The sequence below is a fragment of the Ruditapes philippinarum genome, unplaced genomic scaffold (genome assembly GCF_026571515.1).
Source record: "Ruditapes philippinarum isolate M1 unplaced genomic scaffold, ASM2657151v2 ctg2195_1_1_1_1, whole genome shotgun sequence".
NCBI lineage: Eukaryota > Metazoa > Mollusca > Bivalvia > Venerida > Veneridae > Ruditapes > Ruditapes philippinarum.
In genome coordinates, this window is record NW_026856270.1 from 22 (window position 1) to 19,408 (window position 19,387).

The 19,387-nt window shown below is 31.7% G+C and overlaps 2 protein-coding genes across 2 annotated transcripts; one reads left to right on the top strand and one right to left on the bottom strand.

The window, feature by feature from the left end:
* Nucleotides 1-507: 507 nt before the first annotated feature.
* LOC132746043 (receptor tyrosine-protein kinase erbB-4-like) lies at nt 508-14,781 on the bottom strand (the record flags this gene model as incomplete). The annotated part of the gene is made up of 2 exons (XM_060735100.1): nt 14,739-14,781; nt 508-1,068 (listed from the first exon to the last, which is right to left on the bottom strand). Coding segments are annotated over exons 1-2 (600 nt in total), but the record flags the coding sequence as incomplete, so codon positions are not given.
* Nucleotides 14,782-14,988: 207 nt separating this feature from the next.
* On the top strand, nt 14,989-19,032 carry LOC132746035 (uncharacterized). The gene is made up of 3 exons (XM_060735091.1): nt 14,989-15,424; nt 17,600-17,623; nt 18,488-19,032. Exons 1-3 carry the CDS (start codon nt 14,995-14,997, stop codon nt 18,724-18,726), a joined length of 693 nt encoding a protein of 230 aa, XP_060591074.1. The 5' UTR covers nt 14,989-14,994; the 3' UTR covers nt 18,727-19,032.
* The last annotated feature ends 355 nt before the right edge of the window (nt 19,033-19,387 follow it).

The following is a 19,387-nucleotide window of genomic DNA, read 5'->3' on the forward strand; positions in this document are numbered from 1 at the left end:
GGTTTAACGACTGGGCACGTTTCAGTGCATTCTCTCTCCGAAAGTTGAGTGTCCGATTTAACATGAAAACACACAGGTATTGTTCCAGATCAACATAGATTTAGGACATTCATTCACACAAATCGTATGAAGCCAATCTTCCGCCAGGTTTTTTTCACCACATGTATTATTTTTCCCAACCCGCTACCCAAGCACATATAGGAGAAGTTATGCATAGGACATTTATCAGCACAAGCATTTTTTTCACAGCAACAGATTTTGAGATGGACAAGCAAGTACACATCTTTATCATTATAATCTGTATTTCAATCGCTTCCACATTCTTTAATACAATGTTCAAAGCACCCCCGTTGTGTATGTTTATTGTAGAAATAGGTTAAGGGGAAATCAATCCGGACAAACTTTCGACACAGGTATTGTTAACAACACAAATGGTCCCGTTTGTCTGGACACTTTGATTGTACAACAATGTTTTATTATCATATCCGTCAGCAGGGGCATTCATACGGACACTGTGTCAGACACCCGAGTTGTGGTTATTAAATAAGGTGTATTTGATGGACATTGCTCAAGACACGAGGAACCTATCACTACTTTATTTTCGGGACAGACATTTGTACAGAAGCTACCATCATTCATTGATGGGCATTTATTTCTACATTTGTAATGGGGTAAACCATGAACAGTTATAATAATCATAAAAGGTCGCTTCTCTGGACATTGTAAAACGCAATTATTTTCATCTATATATCTGGATCCTAAAGGACAGAAATTTACACACGAGTCATTAGAAATAAACATGCCATACCAGCTGCATATAACACATTTTCTTTCTAAATACGGCTTGCATACGTGTTGTTTAAGTGTCTCTTTGTAAAATGTTCCCTCCGGACATGCAGAGATGCAGTTTCGATTTTCATCAACAAACATTTCTCCACAGTCGGAGACACAATTGCTTCCATTGATATAAAAGGGAGCTGGACATTCGAAGATACAACCAACTTCACTACAGAAAGGTTTATCGAATGGACATAATTCAGTGTCACTGCAGTTTCTTGAACGAACAACCTGAAATGCATTGGCCCATTTCAACAAAACATATACATTGCAAACATAACATGATCTAGTGTCAGTGTACTATACAGTATCAAATACCAATTTTACAAATATTAGTAGAAATGTATATAAAGTGACAGAAAACAAACAATTTAACATACCAATATGGTATATACCATCTAGAATGAGGAGATACATTCATAATTAATACATAATTAAACATCTTTACATATGTATGAAATATTCCATCTAGAGAGTGTAGATACATATATAATGATACATTTAAACAACATTAAGTAACATTTTACGTTCTTGAAAAGCACAATATGCAATCTCATTATAATATCTTCATTTTTGATGATATCAAAATATTGAACTTGTTTATATTAGGGGACTGATAGAATTTAAATGCATTGTATTTCTCTTTAATCTGGAACATTTTAAAACAAAATGAAATTCAGTATCAATCTCAGTATTACAAAGTTTGCATATTCATTTATTTCTTTCACTGTTAGTATCCCTCTTTCTATTTCTAAGTCATGTAAAGAGGTTTTTAGTTTACCCAGTGTATTTCTATTTTTTTTTAAACTGTTACACAATCCAAATATGTTTCATGTTCATCAGTTAACTTGTTTTGTACATACAATGAAATTTTAGAACTATTTCCCACATCAGAATATCAAGTTTGATGATACTGATCTTTTAGTCTAAGTGAGAATTTTTGAAGGAATAATTTTCATCGGGTACGCTCTGATCAAACCAAATTTGCCCAAATCCATTTCTCATAAGTAAATTTTTAATAAATATAATCCAATTTCTGTGGCCATTGAAATCAAAACATTTCATCATATTGTATACTATTTTTACATATCTTTGCACATCCATCGTTGAGTTTCTACAACAATATTTAACAAGAAAAGCATTGATGCAAAGCATCAAAGGGCGTCCATGCAACAAATGCAGCAAGTGAAGATGAACTAGTAGACATCTGATGCCAAGATATTCTTATAAACTTTTCAATGGTTAATTGGTTTTTCCCAGAATTGTATAATATTTATGAATAGGCGGACGAAAGACATTGCTCATCATGAACTTTGGTAGGCATGCTAGAGATAAGAATACTTTTTTTCCACAGGAACTTGAAATTCTATCAATATTTACGATACTATCTAAAATATACAGGTCTATAACATCCAAAGTGCAATTAGTTGTTTGAATATGTTTTATTTTTCATATATCATTTCCTGCAAAATTCTTCGGTTCGTTATATATAACTATAACGCTACACGAATGGCCGTTTCGTTAAACTAAAACTACTTCTTTAAATAGATTGTCGGACTTTCACAATGTAAAGGTCATCATTCTATTTATAAGTACAGTAATACACAATAACCCACTGTGTGTACTACATAATGATTAATAAAAAAAACGCAGAACGCGATTAATTCACGGATAAGATAATTTCATTTGAATATGTTTGCATTACGAAATTCTCCAGTTCGCTATTCATTGTTCGCGACATTTCATTTTTGATAACCTAACACTCTCATGCCAATTGGAATGATGTGCTTTTATGACCGACGAAAAGGCCCGAGAAGTTGCTGCCACCCTTTCACAAAATCTGATTTCATTCCATAAGGGGCGTCGCGCTTTGTCGCGGACCCCAATAACTCTTTTAGGAGTTGTTATAAACATAGGATATCAGTCATGATCCCATGAACGGTCATATTAATTGTTCTTTTGACCTTGGCACATATATCTTTTACATGCACAATTGTGCCCCCACTTAAAGGGGGGGGGGCATTTAGATTTACCCTTGTCCGTCCGTCCATCCATCCGTCCGTTCTCTTTTGTGTCTCACGAAGCTCAAAAAGTATTTGACCTAGAGTCATGAAACTTTATAGAAATGTTGATCAGCATGTGTAGTTGTGCACCTTGGTATTTTTTTTAAAGTATTTTTAGAGTTATTGCCTTTGACTCAGTAAAAATTTGCAATTTCCGACTTGTGTCGAACGTAACTCAAAAAGTATTTGACCTAGTGTCATGAAACTTGAAAGGAATGTTGATCAGCATGTGTAGTTGTACACCTGGGTTTTCGCTTGTGGATTTATTCTGTTTTGTCAGAGTTATTGTCCTTGACTTAGTATAAATTTGCAATTTTCATCTTGTTCATGCATAACTCAAAACACATTTGACCTGCAGGTCTGAAAGTTTACAAGAATGTTGGTCAGCTATGTACCTATACACCTTGGGGTTTGCTTGAGGATTTATTCAGTATTTGAAAAGTTCTTGCCCTTGACTTACTAAAATATTTCTATTTTTTAACTTGTGGAAATGATGTAGACAAAAAATATTTGAACTAAAGTCATAAGATTGACAAAACAGTGGAGTGTGGGGGCACCCGTGTCCTATGGACACATTTCTAGTTTAAATTGTTGATCAGCATGTGTGGTCTTGCGCCTGGGTATTTTTGTGTAGATTTATTCAGCATTTGCAGAGTTATTGTCCTTGACGTAGTGAAAATTTGCAATTATCAATTTGTGTTGTGCGTAGCCCAAAATTATTTAATCTAGAGTCATGAATTGATCTAGAGTCTAGAGTTGTGTAGTTGTGCACCTTGGGTTTCGCTTGCGGATTTATCTAGTATTCGAGTTATTGCCCTTTACTTCGTAAAACAACCCTTTCATTATGTTATTTATTTGTTCCTTGCGGGCTTGAGTTAGTATCAACCAACTTAACAGGAATAATGATCAACATCACTGTGTAGCTATGCACCTGGGTCTTAGCATGTGGATTTTTTCAGTTTTGTTAAATGTGCGTGCGTGAAAAATGGGGGTTTAAATTTTCTGAGGGAAAATGATTTTTTATTTATCGGGAAAATTAAAAAAAGTGTTTAAAAAAAGTGGGGAATATTTTTTGATATAAAATTGGATAAAAAATTGAAAAACAAACAAAGTGGGGTTACAATTAATTAAAAATGGGTGATAAAGAAAAAAAAAGAAAAAAAAACAGAAAAAAGCAGTGGTAATGACCCCGTAAAAAATGTAAGGAAAATTTTTGAAAAATAAAATTTTAAACAGAGAGGCCCTTCTTTAGAAAATTTTAATGTTTCAGTTTTGTGAAAGTTCCCAAATCAAACAAAATGCTGTACTATAAAAATGAAAAAATGCTACTATTGGTGACCTTCCCGGGGCGAAAAATTCTACAAAATTGGGTTTAAATTCCCGTTTTTTTTAAAATTTAAAAAAAACAAATTGCCCGGGGCAAAACGATAAGAAAAGGCGGACAAATGGCGGGGAAAAAAAAATAAACAAAACCCACTAACAGTGCATTATGTTGGGGTTTTTAAAAGGGAAAAAATTTTAAAAAGGTTAGGATTAAGTTGGGAGAAAAAAACTTGTGCATTAGACCATTTCGAAAAAACAAGGGAAACAGGATTTGAAAAAAAATAAAAAAAAATTTGGTTTTAGCCCTTTTATGAAAAAAGCAAAGAAAGTGAAGAAAGTGTTTAAAGGGTTTAAAAAGGAAAAAAATGGGAAAAAAACCCGGGCATTTAAATTTTAGCTTTTTCTTGCTAACAAAATCCGATGAATTAGAAAAAAATCGTGATGTTGCCCGTTTATGAAAATAACAAACCCTTTAAAGTCGCAATCTATGCGCCCAAAAAACCTCATATTTTTCGAATTTTAACCCGGGGGGACAAAATTAAAGTGGGAATGAACCAAAAGGAAAGTTTCCAAGCAAATGTTAAGGAATCATCTTCATGAGGCCCTGAAGATCTCGAAGGAAACAGTTAACGAAATCCGATTTGAACGTGTACACCGATCACAAGGTCATATATTACCAGGAAAAAAGAGGACAGTTGTGGCCAAATTTACGTATTTCAAAGACCGTGAGCAAATGCGCAGACAATGGAAAAAATTACAGGGAACGGATTTTCAAATGTACGAACGATTCCAACTGGAAGTGATTTCTAAGAGGAGAAAACTGGTCCCCAAATTAAAGGCAGCTCGAGATGAAGGAAAAAGAGCATGGGTAGCGTACGATACACTATTTATAGACGGACGACCGATCAATTTAGGATGCGAAGGAGATGAACTTTCGATACTTTCATGGAATGTCCACGGACTTACTAATGATAAGAAAGTAAATAAAGATTTTGTTAATATTATAAGTAAACATGATATTTGTTTCTTATATGAATCATGGACAAATTCTCAAAGTAATATTTCTATTAATGGTTACGACACTCATAACTTTTTTCGAAAGTTTCAAAATAAGAATGCGCGCAGATGCAGTGGCGAAATAGTGCTTTATTATAAAGAATACTTAAAAGAAGAAATTCAAGTTGTTCAAGAATCATTTTAATACAATTATTTGGTTGAAATTAGATCGTACTTATTTAAATGTTGATGAAAGATATATTTGTGTGGTGTATATATTTGGGGGGCGAAAAAATTCCCACCTGTTATAAAACTTTTAAATACTTTTAAATACATTGACATTTAAAATAATTTTGAAAACGATCAAGAAAAGAAAATGATGTTTTTTACTTATGAAATGCTTGGTTTCTATATATATCTTTTGGATTGACTTTAACAGTAGGGGTAGGCATTAAAATTGATTTCAATTGTAACATAATAAAGTAAACAAAGACATTGAATGATATTAGATTTATGAACCCGATAGTACCTCATGCAGGTCCACAAATAGATGGTAAACATAAAAAATATGGATATTAAAAACTGTTAGACTTTTGTAAATCATCATTTTTACTTATTATCAATGGCCATATTCGGGAACTACTAAAAGTAACTTTATACTTTTTTTTTAAATCCTGCATAACGGTTTTTATCTGTTGATTAAATGTATTATGGCAACGAAACGCAATTTTTCATTGCACACGAGATCAGTGGATTTTTTCTATACATCCATTTTAATGAATGGAGTGTATTCTAATTTCCCCGTTGACTCTTGTCACCTGTATGAAAAATAATACGCACGATAATAATGCAAGGTCATTCTGAGATTAAATTTAAGTGGGACAATGATTTCAGGCAACAATTTCGTTCGGGCATAATTGTAAATTTACCTGTTTTTAATACTATTGTTAATACATTAGATTGTCTGTTAATGATGCATCGAATAGATTTACAGATATAATGCGGAGTGTTGCAGATCCTCTTTTTAACCAGGTTTTCCATTTTGAAAATCCTGGTTATTAGATTGGGGTATGGCGGGCGGATGGGCGGATGGGCGGCTGGGCGGAATGGGCGGATGGGCGGGCGGGCGTCAAAACGAAATTGTGTCCGCTCTGTAACTCTTCAACCCTTTGAAGAATTTTTGATGAAACTTCAGACAAATGTTTACCACATCAAAGATGACGTGCAGAAAACGCATGTTCCGCATGGCTGGCTCCAAGGTCCCAAGGTCACAGTGACATTAACATTGAAAATCCTGTTTAACATGATTTTTTAACTTGATTTGGCAGTCAAAGGTCATATCATCTTTGGAGGTAATCTTAAAAAAGATATGATATATTATTTCATGTCTACTTTGTAACTTGAAAATTTTTAAAAAAATTTTTTGAACTTTTTGAAGAATTTTAGAGCAAGCGTTAATATATTTCTATATGTAATGTTTTCAGCAGTGTTGATGTCTCAATGATTGTACTAAAACATCTATAGAACCCTTGCCTCTCAAAAACTTGCTTTCATTTAACTCAATTTGTTTGTCTATTGTTGTCTCATTATTAAGTATACTCCTTGCAGACAGTATTTGTTAGCCGAAATTTACATTCCTACTCATTATCATGTATTCTCATGAATATTACCCTTTTCCTTCATGTCATGTTATAATCTTTTGAATATTCATAGCAATCTTCATTCCAAAATTCATACTATAGTATAGAATCAGAACAACATTTTTGAAAACCTGGTTTCGTGGCATTGCCATGTTTCTTGTTTCTTATAATTTGCAATATAGAAATGTTCATTATTATGATGCAGAAAAATATATGAAGCACACAGAATGGTTTGATAAGGATTGTATCGATGCACGAAACGTATATTTAGAATCGTTAAAATCATTTAATTGTTGTAAAACGGATAAAAATAGAGTAATTTTGTGTAATCATAAAAAAAAATCTGCTTATAAATCTGTTATTACAAAGAAGAAAAATATGTTCTATTGAAAGAAAATGAAAGAAATAGAAAATTTGAAAAAGAGTAAACCAGAATATTTTTGGAATTTAAAAAAAAAACGAACAGGAAAGGTTGATAGTAAAATAACTTTAGAACAATTTAGAGAATATTTTTCTAGTTTAAGTAGTGACTTTTTTTAGTGTTACAACGCTAAAGCTGAGGAGTTTTGTGAAAATATAATGATTCAACAATTACTAATGAAATTTTTCCTGAATTAGACGAGCCTATTACTTGTTCTGAAATTATATCGGCTGTTAAATCACTGAAGCGTAATAAAGCCTATGGTAATGATTGTTTATTTAAGTTCAACGAATATTTTATAGAAAGTATTGATATTTATCGTCCTCAATATTTGAAGAGTTATTTAATTTGTATTTAAACTCAGGCTGTTTTCCTGATAAATTGGACCGAAGGTATTTATATCCCTCTGCATAAAAAGGGAATCAAAAATGACGGTAATAATTACAGAGGCATTACACTTGTAAGTTGCTTGTCAAATTATTTACTACAGTTATAAATAGACGAATCGAAAAGATTTTGTAATGAACACAACACTATTTCGGGGATGCACAGTTTTCGGATTTCGTAAGGGAAGATCCACTGTAGACGCTATTTTTATTCTTAAGTCAAACTAATAATGTCTGAATTAAATCAATGTTCATTCTTCAAATGATTTGTTTCCATTCCAATAATATTTATAATTATCATATTTATTTACAAAAGTATACAGTAAATGCACATCTTTTTTTTCCATAGCTATATGCATGTTGTTTGTTTGTTTATAAGTTTATCTACTTATATTTTATTATGAAACTGTTGAATACGTAAAATGTGATAAACATTTTTTGTTTGTAAATTATCATGCAGCTAAAATATATGTGAAAATAATGTATTTTGGATGATGTACTTTGTACAAGTCTTTAATTCTCTTGTAATTTTGTTGTGATTAATGCTTCCGAGGGATCACTTTGTTTCCAGATTTTAATAAAATTTCTGTTCTGTTCTGTTAAAGTCATTGCCCTTGACTTTCGGTAGTATAAATTTGCCATTTTCAACTTGTTCCTTTTCGGCTCTTGTGGATTTATTCAGTATTTGTAAAGTTCTTGCCCTTTATTTAGTAAAATATTTTTAGTTTTCAACTTGTGGCACATGCGGCCAAAAATATTTGACCTAGGGTCATTGATTGACAAAACAGTCAAGTGTGGTGGCACCCGTGTCCTATGGACACTTTCTAGTTTTGAGTGGATCCAATGAATTTTGCTCTCTAGCACCCCATATATCGCACCTATATAACAAAAATGGACTGATTTTTGTATCAAAGTTATCGGAAAATACATGTTTTGGAAGTTTTCCATACCCATACAATTTGCTTAGAATGAATATAAGAATTCTTTTAGCTTTGATACATTTAAGGAAAAGACATTTTGCTTGTGAAAGTGTTACCTACAAATGAAAACTTTGATACAGTTTTAATTTGTTATATTAAAAAAAACATTTTTATGCATACTTAATTTACTTCCCTTTTCAAAAATCATAACTTTAGTTTTGATAGGATTAAACTTGACAAACTTCATCACATAATTTTTTAACAGATCAAACAATTTCTAAAGTCCATTAACAATTTCTGAAGTCAGGGCTAAATCAACTGCGAATGATAATGCCAAACAGATGAATACCCATGAGATGACAGTTTTCTATTTTCTTTTCAAATTCATTATTAAAAATAGCAAAAAAGTATTGGATAAGCTAGACAATGCTGCTTTAGACCTACATGACAGTCAAACTGCTCTGTTGTACAAAACTTTAAAAACTAACTATTACTGAATACAACTTCTTTTTAAAAAAGAGAAAATAAGAATACCTTTAGAAAGTCAGTCCAACACAACATAATTGAAAATGTTGCAGGCTCGGTTTGATTGAGCCTGTTCATGGACGGTACTGTAAAGTGCAATCTACCGCCCACGCCCCCTAGCACCAGATTAAGCAGAATTCAACATTAAACATGAACTAGTACAATTTCGAATTTTGAAACATCCGCAGATGTGTTCATATGGCGGTTATCACGGAACCTTCAATGTGACGCTAAGTGCCATTCCATGAAAAGCGGCTTATGGTCCGCAAGTAAAAAACTGCATGTGCCCTAAACGAAAAAACAATGGGCAGAACTAAATTAAATGAAATTTTGAAAGGGGATCAGAGGTTAAGAAGCATGCATATCACAGATAATACCACAAAAGACAAATTCAAAAGGCAGGCCACATATCTTAAGAGTGATTCAACAGTTTTCAAGTGAAGAATACTGGAACCACCAAACAAGAAAAAAGCCAAATAGAAAGAACTAATTAAATTACCACAATCACAACACTTATGTCGTGCTGAACGATCATTGAGGATCGGAAATATAACATCTCTGATTATATCTAAAACCATCTCTGTGGCATATCGCCCAAAGCTTATTTCTCTTTATTAAATTAAAACACTTCATAAAATCCAAAAAAGCCATATACAGTTTACCACCTTCTTTGACAGTTGCTTGTTTACAATAGCTGGTAGAACAAAAGCATTATCGGTCGTATAGTAACTCTCACGAAATTCTGCTTGAGGTTCTCTTATTTTATCAAATATATTAACATAAAAGGTTATTCTTTTGGTTTAGATACAAGTATATTTTAACCGTCTCCGTGTTCGAGGGGTTAGAGTCGACGACTTCTTATCCATTTACCTTTCTGGAGAATATCAACACATGTGATGAAAATTTAGGAAAAATATCATCCCCCCCTGGGCTTTTTCACGTCTTTATGATTTAACGGCATACAAAATTTCTTCATCATTAAATTCTGCATTTAAAATCAAATCTTCTATATCTTATCAATAGATGCTTCATTAATACTGTCATGATCACCTAAAATGGTTTCACAATCACCATTATATACATGTGTAAATAAATTTTCCATGCATTTTCTCTGTTTGTACCTTTCTCCAAAAAGCTTTGTTACTTTTATGCCTTCGAAGAAGAGGGGTATATTGTTTAGCTAATGTCGGTCTTTCTCTCGGTCGTAGACCACATGGTTTCCGCTGATTACCTTGAAAACTGTTTATTACAAAATCTTCATATTTCACATAGTGATTGATCATAACTAGTGAAGACACAATTTGATTTTGGGGCCTTTAATGTCAAAATGGTCTCCGCTGATTATCTTGAAAAGTATTCATCACAAAGTCTTCATATTTCACATATTGATTGGTCAAAACTAGTCGATGACCCCTATAGTTCAATATTTTTGTTGCATCTTAAAATCAAATCATTTTACTGTTTTTCATTGTAATTCTGTTTTTTGTTGACAATTTTCGTTATTTTTTTTCCCCCAAAGTTTAAAATCATTTAAGGTAAGACCAATGCGGTAATGGGCATCAATAAGGAACTGTAAAATTGACAACATAGGAAGTTATAGTCTTCCAAGGTCACCTTTATGCAAAATTTTTTAAATAAAATTTACCCGTGTGGTTATGGTTGATGGATTATATTTCTGAACTAAGACTTTGCCATTAGAAGGGCTTTTATTTTTCAGAAATGAGTAAACTGTAAAATAATCTGTAATTTCAATCATTATTATAAAAATGTCTTTTCTATTGCTCATTGGGTTAAGAAACAAATTAATAACATTCAGGTAACACAATACACAAGCCAAAAATGTTTGTTTCTAAACAAAATGTTCTTAATAATTGTATAAAAATGTTTTCCCTACCCAATTTCCCACTTTTAACACTAATTTTTTACCATTTCCCTATCTAAAATTGCCTTAAATTCAAAATATCCCTAAAAATTTACCTAAAACTTGAAGGGTCTGTTTTTCGAAAGTTTTGCCTAAATTTTCTTAAAAGGGTATATTAGGTTGATCATGAGAAAATATAAAATTTCTTTTTTAAAACCGTGTAAGTTTTTATTTTATTCGAACTTTTGAAAATATCTGGTATTCCATATTTGCTATATAATTTTTGGCATTATTAGCAAAAAGAAAATCCTAAAATAATTATATAGTTTAAATAAAACTTTTTTTTCTTCATAAGGGATCAGAAGAGGATACTAAAATAATGTTAAAAAGAAAAAAAAGGGAAAAAGAAAAAAAGTTGGGGCCCCTTCTGGGGGATTTTAAACCCACGGGCCCCTTTTCAATTTTCAATGTTAGTTTACAAAGGCGAATTCTTAGCCTATTTGAATACTCTTAAAGTGGAGGTTTAAGTTGCTACCATGGCTAACCTTAACAATGTTTCCCCCTTTTAGTCCCTTCCCTATAATTTCTTAAACGTTTATTTTCCTGATAATTTAACTCAGTACAGCATTTACCAAACCATTTTCTTACAATGTGTGGTACATTTTAGTTTTTCTCATAAAACAACTATCACAATCTAAAAAAAAATCATTAATATATTTTACAATTTCCTCAAGCTTTGGTCTGTTTTGTGGGGTCCCCCCAACCACAATTCTTCCTAAAAGATTACATATTATTGAAAAACCCGCCTAATAATTTTTTTTAATTCATAAGTAAATTTGATTCACGATAGCCTTGACTATTTTCCTCATCAAAATTGTAATATACCCTAAATTTATTTTGTTTTACTCTAACTTCTGTTTCACTGTTAGTAACACCAATTCTGGATCTTAATTCAAAACTTACAGGAAAATGAATGTTTCAGTACGTGTTTCAATTTGCAATGAAGTAATATTTTGTATAACATTGTCAGAAACAATGAGATTATCAATAATACTATTTTCCGTGGGTCCAATATATGTGAACTCACCTTTATTCGTATCATCATTACAAAAATGTCCATTAACAAATTTTTAACATATATGTTTTACAGAAATTAAGTAAATCATGACCGAAAGAGTTTGTTTTGACGTCAGAATAATAACTCTCATTGTGTGCCCCATCTATAGCAAATAATTCTGAATAGCCACCAATATCGGATGAATTTATATTACATTCTAAAGTGTCTTGCAAACTTCCTGTCGGAGCATTTTGAATCACTAAATAACATAATATCTTTGCACCCATTATCAAATATATTTAGTTTAGAATCTTCAAGAATACCTATACATTTGTTTAACTTATCTGTAAAATTAATAAGACTGTTCTGGAGCAAATATATAAAAGAAAAAAAAAACAGATTCTTTATGTGAAGACAAAATATTGTCACTTATTATAGTAACTGAAAATATTTTATTTTCCTAGGTTCAAAAAGGATAACTCTTTTAAAAAAAAAATCATCGAACGAAAACCAAATTCGAACTTGACTTGTATTTTCTGTTTAAATACCTGCACATGCAATTTCAACCTTAAACATACATTTCCACAAACGTAAGAGTGAAGAAACTGGATATTTCAATTTTTTTTCCAACGTTCAAGAAGGATACTTTGTCAAAAATAATAGAACCATGAAAAAATTTAAACGTGCCCTGCTTATTCTTATGAGTTGAATGTATATAACTGTAGGGGAGATAAAGAATGGAAACTGAACATTTATTATTTTTAAGTTAAAGGGGCATACCAAAAATCATCGAACCATAACCAAATTCAAACTTTTTGTGCATTTCTTTGGCATATCAAATGTCAAATTTTATTTGAATGTGTACAACTGTTTGGGAGATAATGAAAGATACCTTACTCTTTTTATGTTAACGGAGCATAACTCTGTTAAAAAAATCGAATCGCAACCAAATTGGAACTTGACCTGCTCATTCTTTGGCAATATCCATATTTAAAATTTGAATTGAATGTATACAACTCTTGAAGAAATAATGAACCTAAACCTGAAAATGTCCCCTTTTTTAAAGAGGAACCATGACAAAATTTTAACTTGACATGTTCATTCCTTTGACGTATCTGTATATACATGTATGTCAAATTTGAGTTGAATGTTTACAACTGTTAAGGGGATATTGGACGACAACTGATTATTTAAAAAAATCAAAGTTAAAGTTACTCTGCCAAAAATTATGAAGCATAACCAAATTCAAACTTGACCTGAATAATTCATTGCGTATCCATGTGTAAACTTTGAGTTGAATGTGTTCAATATTTTGGGAGATAATGAAAGAAAACTATAAATGCCTTTTAAAAAATTACAGGGGCATATTGAACATAAATTGAAAAAATCTTCAAGCGGAATTACTATGTCAAAAATCTACGGGTCATGACCAAATTCGAACTTGACCTGTTCATATATTTAACGTTTCCAAATGTCAAATTTGAGTTGAAAAGTTGAATGTATACAATTATTGGGGAGATATTTAACGGAAACTGAAAATGAAAAAGGCATTCCTCTGGCCACAAATCATTTAACTATGACCAAATTCAAGCTTGACCTGCGCATTCCTTTGACGTATGCGTATATCATTGGTGATTATGAACGGAAACTGCAATAACTTTCAAGGCATAACTCTGTCAAACATCATCGGGCCATCAAATTCGAACTAGACCTGCGCATTTTTATGAAATTTCCATATATATTAAATTTGAGTTGAATGTATACAATTGTTTTGGAGATAATTAATAAAACCTAAAATTATTTTTTTTTCAAGTTAAAATGGTATAACTCAGGCATCAATTATTGAACCATGACCAGATTTGAACTTGAACTGAGAATTTCTATTACATGTCCTTATCTCAATTTTAAGATGAATGAATAAAATTGATGGGAAGATTATAAATGAAACTGAAAATTTCTTTTTTAAATTGAATGGGCATAACTCTACAAAATAAATAATCGAATTATGACCAAATTCAAACTTTACCTGTGCACTTTATTATGTATCTCTATGTCAAATTTGGTTTGAATTTATACAACTCTTGCGGAGAGAATGAATGGTAACTGAAAATTTCTTGTTTCAAAGTTTAAGGGGTATAACCCTGCCAAAAATCATTGAGCCATGACCAAATTCAAACTTGACCTGACGTATCCAAATGTAAAATTTAAGTTGCGATTGTTCAACCGACGGAGAGATAATGAACGGAAACCGACAAATACTTCTTTAAGGGGCATAACTCTGGTAAAAAATATCGGACCTTAACCAAATTCAAAATTTTCCTGCATTCTTCAATTATAAATCTATAATGTGTGATAATGAACGGAAAGTGATGCTGAATAAAAACGAAATGACGAAATAAGGTAACATGTAAACCCCAGTAATTTTATTTATTTTTACTGCTTATCTGTATGGTAAATAGATATAAAGTATTACAGTCATATGTGTAAAATTATGGCAGAAACAAATGCAAATAAGTCATATCCGAGTACGAATATTATATGAATCAATATAGAACCTCTGCAATTTAGTATTATCTATATAGCGTTAATAACTTATCATTTTAAATATCACGACAAACAAATAAACAGAACAAACTCTAAGTTAACTCATTTAACTCTAACTTTATCATTTATCTGTAAATAAACTATAATATATAAGAAAATACTTACATTTGTAGACGCAATGATTATTAATATAAGACCTATCATTTTGAAGCGAGATCACAAGTGGAAGTTATGCACGTTTAATTATTGGGTAAATATTTGTGTTGTTGCATAGAACAGTCCATTGATATTTGATATTTTTGTGCAGTAATTACTTCATACAAATTCATTAGTTCGTGACATAAGGTAGTATTTCCATTTGAAAGCACTTTAAAAATCAATTTGTAATGTTGAGTCTATGATTGAATATATAAACGTGAATATGGAAATTTCTTCTCGTATACCGGATTTACCGCCTAACAAGAAATATCACTTATTTGTTTGTTATGAAAGGAATTCTTTGTGTACTGTTGCAGAAATTGTTCAAAATTTGGAGAAAGAAGGAGTCGTTTGTTGCTACTTTGAGAGAGATTTCATTCCGGGAAGGTCAATTACTGACAATATGTATGATGGAATAGAGAAAAGCATGAATATGCTCATTGTTCTATCTGAGGAATTAGAAAATAGTTGTTATTGTATCGATGAAATTGACAAGGCATTTAATTTACGAGTACACGGACAGTACAATCTCATACCTATACGGATTGAGCCATGTTCTATACCAATATGCCTACAGCATCTCGTGTATATAGATGTAGAAGAAGCCATTGATGGAGCGCATACTAAAATTATTAATGCCATGGTGAAGAAAGGTAAGGTTCCGACTATCATTCTAGTTCAACTTGTAAAAAGGTATATTATAAGTTATTTTATGGTTTATAAGTGTATAACCACATGTTCCAGACAGCATTACAGGGCGTCTGGAACAGAACAAAAATTATATCCATTAAATTCGTGATATCTTGCATAGAATTTCAAGCAGAGAAGATTATTATTGTTTGCAGTGTTAGCAGTAAATATGAAAAGAAGAATAAGACAAATTTCTGTCTAATAATGTTGTTTTAGGGTTAAAAAATCATATACCATATGGTAATGATCCGCAGCGCACGTTTATGTTTCAAAATGATCCTCAAACGTGTAAATCTAAGCGCTAAGTCCGGTGAGATGGGAGGATGACATACACTCACGAACCCTAACAGATTAGTTCAATCTGCATCATTTTTCAATGCACGTTGTGTAAGTGAAGCAGTGCGCCTTTGATGTTGTCATACATTTTCGGTCGCTTCTTTCGTATAACGTTCATCCCAGGGTCTGCAAAATGAATGATAACATCTGAAAGTGTTATCAAATGACGCGGGTATTATCATCAACACGAAATATCTTAATTCCAATAAAGAAGTTTTTTTTAATAAGACAATTTAAATAACACAAACGTGTTTGTTACTATTTACCTCTGAATAATAAGATCCGTTGCCAGTCTACCCCTTTCTCATTATGTGATCGAGTTTGACGCCATGTATATCTACCTATTCATGGACTGTACGGTCTTAGCGTTATTTGATGGTCTTCTGTGATCCATTCATATCAAAGACCTGCTTTTATCTCTCCGCTCTTAATAATGAATTCTGAACCTATATTGCTTGAAAACGTTTTAACTTTTATATGTACGCTTTTACTTTTAACCCATTATACCAATATGTAAATGAAAACGTTACATTAATGTTAACAATTGCTGGTTTTATTCGTCGGTGACAAAAATATACAAATATTATTAACGTATCTTTACACCATTGCAGAACACTGAAACTTACTTTGTTGGGTTTTCTTTAGTCTTTAAAAGAAATTTCAACATCTGACAATAATGAGGTGTATCTTCATTGTAAAATGTTCCTTAATCAAGCATTTTATCTTTATCATTGATATGAAATAATCACATGCTATGTAGAAACTATTTTGAATTATTGTTAACAACAATATATGGGACGGTTGTAAGAACATTATCAAGGAGCGTTATAGTTACGTATCGTATTCGAAGATAAGCTATTATATTTTCATCAGAGGTGTGTTGTTTTCCTTTATTATGTTTATATGAAAGCAGCAACAAATATATAATAATTTCAGAGCTAATTGTTAAATTTTCTAACTCGAAATTGGTAAAATTTGAAGTTTTAGCTGATTGTTAACTTTCAAGATGTGAGTACGTTATAGAAGAGATATATCATATGTAACACGAAAGTATAGATGAAAGCTTTTGCTAAGCCAAAATTAGAAATATTTGAAAGTCCAGCTGAAGGACTGATATTCAAAAATTTGGATTGTCTAGACAAAATGAAGAATGATTAGTACAGCATTCGATAAAAAAAATGACACATCTGTGAAAATCTAATTTTGAGCTGAACGACGGTTGAATAATATTAAATATATTTAAAATGTGTGTTTTTATAGTAATAGAATTTTGAAGGTCAACTGATTGATGACTGTCTAGGGCAACATTTGAACTATTTGAAATAATATCTAAAACTAACAAATATCGAATGTTGAGCTGAATTGTCTAGATCGACATTGATAAAATTGAATGTCTAACTAACTGTCGGTAATCTCGCTCAGAATTCGTTATGAAATCATATTTTAATATCACACACTGAGTGTCGATTGACTAACGGAGAAATTGGTTTTACTGGTTCTTTTTTAAGAAAAGTCAATTAGGAGGACAGACTGCCATAATATGACTATAAACGTACTTAAATCAGCATAACAATTATTTGAATATTTTTTAATGTCAGATGAATCGTCCAAATCTGTACTGTTATTTTATCATTGAAATAAATAAAGAAACGTAATTAGGAAATTTTTTGCAGTTATTAATTTCAAAAGTTGCTACTACACTTAAGCCTTATAGTTATAACCCAATTGCATATTCCTGTAGATTAAAATTTATTTTTTCGAAATTTTGTTTTTTCATTTTGTTCTGGTTCATTTTGTTTCAGATCAACAGATTGCACTTACGGAAGGTAAAAGTATTTTATTACTTTGTCATACAATTTAGTGCTGATCAGTCTGTAAAATTTGATATATTTCTGGATAAAATGCATTGTAGTAAGATATATCATCAACTCAAAACCCAAATCATGTCTTGGTGTCTTCAAATAATTTGATTTTTTAGAGGCAAAGATATGGGGGCTTGATAACTACGTCATACCGCACCTGCAAAATGCTTCCAATACGTCTGTTTTTCTCTAAACTTTCCGTCGACTCGAAGGTAAAATGTGTTTTTATTCTAAGACATTGTTAGAAAATCAAAAAAAATTGTAATGTAGCACATTAAAGAGAGGATTAAGTACTTGTTTTACTGCCTAGTTCAGGCTTGAAAACAATTTTTTCACTAAACAAACTTATTCCGTTTTAGGCTTAAATCAGAGAGTATAACTTTATATCAAGTACTAAAGCTAATCTTTGGTGCGCTACATTATTTTTCTATATTCTAACGATTTTAAAAAAAGAAAATACTTAGTCGACAAAAAACAGTCCGACTGGGGGCATTTTACAGGTGTGAGATGACATAGGATCCTTATGTTAGATATATTTTAGGCAAAATAACTCATTCTCTATATCTAGAACCACCGTTCCGCCGGGGTTATAAACCTTCTTACGGGCGTCATTTACAGCCACAGTGATTTCTTATTGAAACTTGATGTCATATTTAAATTTTTTGCTCTCTTAAATGAAGTAAAGACGATTTATATATGCATCATTCTACAACTTATGTAAACAGCTCCATTCCACTGGCGTTCCAACATTATTTCTATTTTCCTTTACAATTTTAGCATCTTATTTTATATTGTTGCAATTTCTTTTTTCTCTCTTTTATCATATAGATTCAAACGGGAAGTACATTGAATTTGGACTAACGGCAAATAAACCTAATTGTTTGTCTTTTACAAGATACAGACTGAATATTACAGAAAAGGAAAGAGTTAAACTATGGAAAAAACAGTTCGAGGTCAACAATTTATTTCAATTTATTATTGCAAAAGATATTGCATATAGGTTTGCCGTCTGTCCATCTGTCTGTTTGTTTATCAGGGTGAATGAGAGGAAACTTGTTGGGTACTAAGAACAATATATAACAGTAAATTTTATTCCATTCCATCCGTCAGAATTGTTGGATATTTTAGGGTCTTATTTGGTATTTTTAAACAAAGAGGTGTCCAATGTATGACCTCTCGTGAGGTTTATCTGTCCGTCAGTCTGTCCGTACGGACTCAAATGACATTATGTGATGAATATCCGTGTTCATTACTTACAAACTTGTACTTTTGTGGAAAAAATGTTGCTTATGGGATGGTTCAGATCAAAGAAAATAACATAGACAGCTACTGTTGAACGCCCGTCCGTCCATAAATACTAAATCTCATGAAAAATCGCTGAATGTATTTTTTTTATAAAACTTAAAATATTGATAAATAACAGTATGGCGAGTATGCACTTTCATTTATTTATTCCTATCTAGTTGCTGTAGGAACAAAATCCATTTTGTTTAGTTCCGCCCATTGTTTGCTCGTTTAGGGCACACGCATTCTTTTACTTTGGGACCATACGCCGATTGCCATGGAATGGCACGAAAGTTTCACGATGAAGGTTCCATTATAACCACCGTATGATCACATCTGCGGATGTTTCTAAATTCAAAATGTACTATTAATTCTGCTTAAGCCGGTGCTAGGGGTCGTGAACGGTAACTTTCTATTACTGCCCTTGAACATGCTAAACCAAAC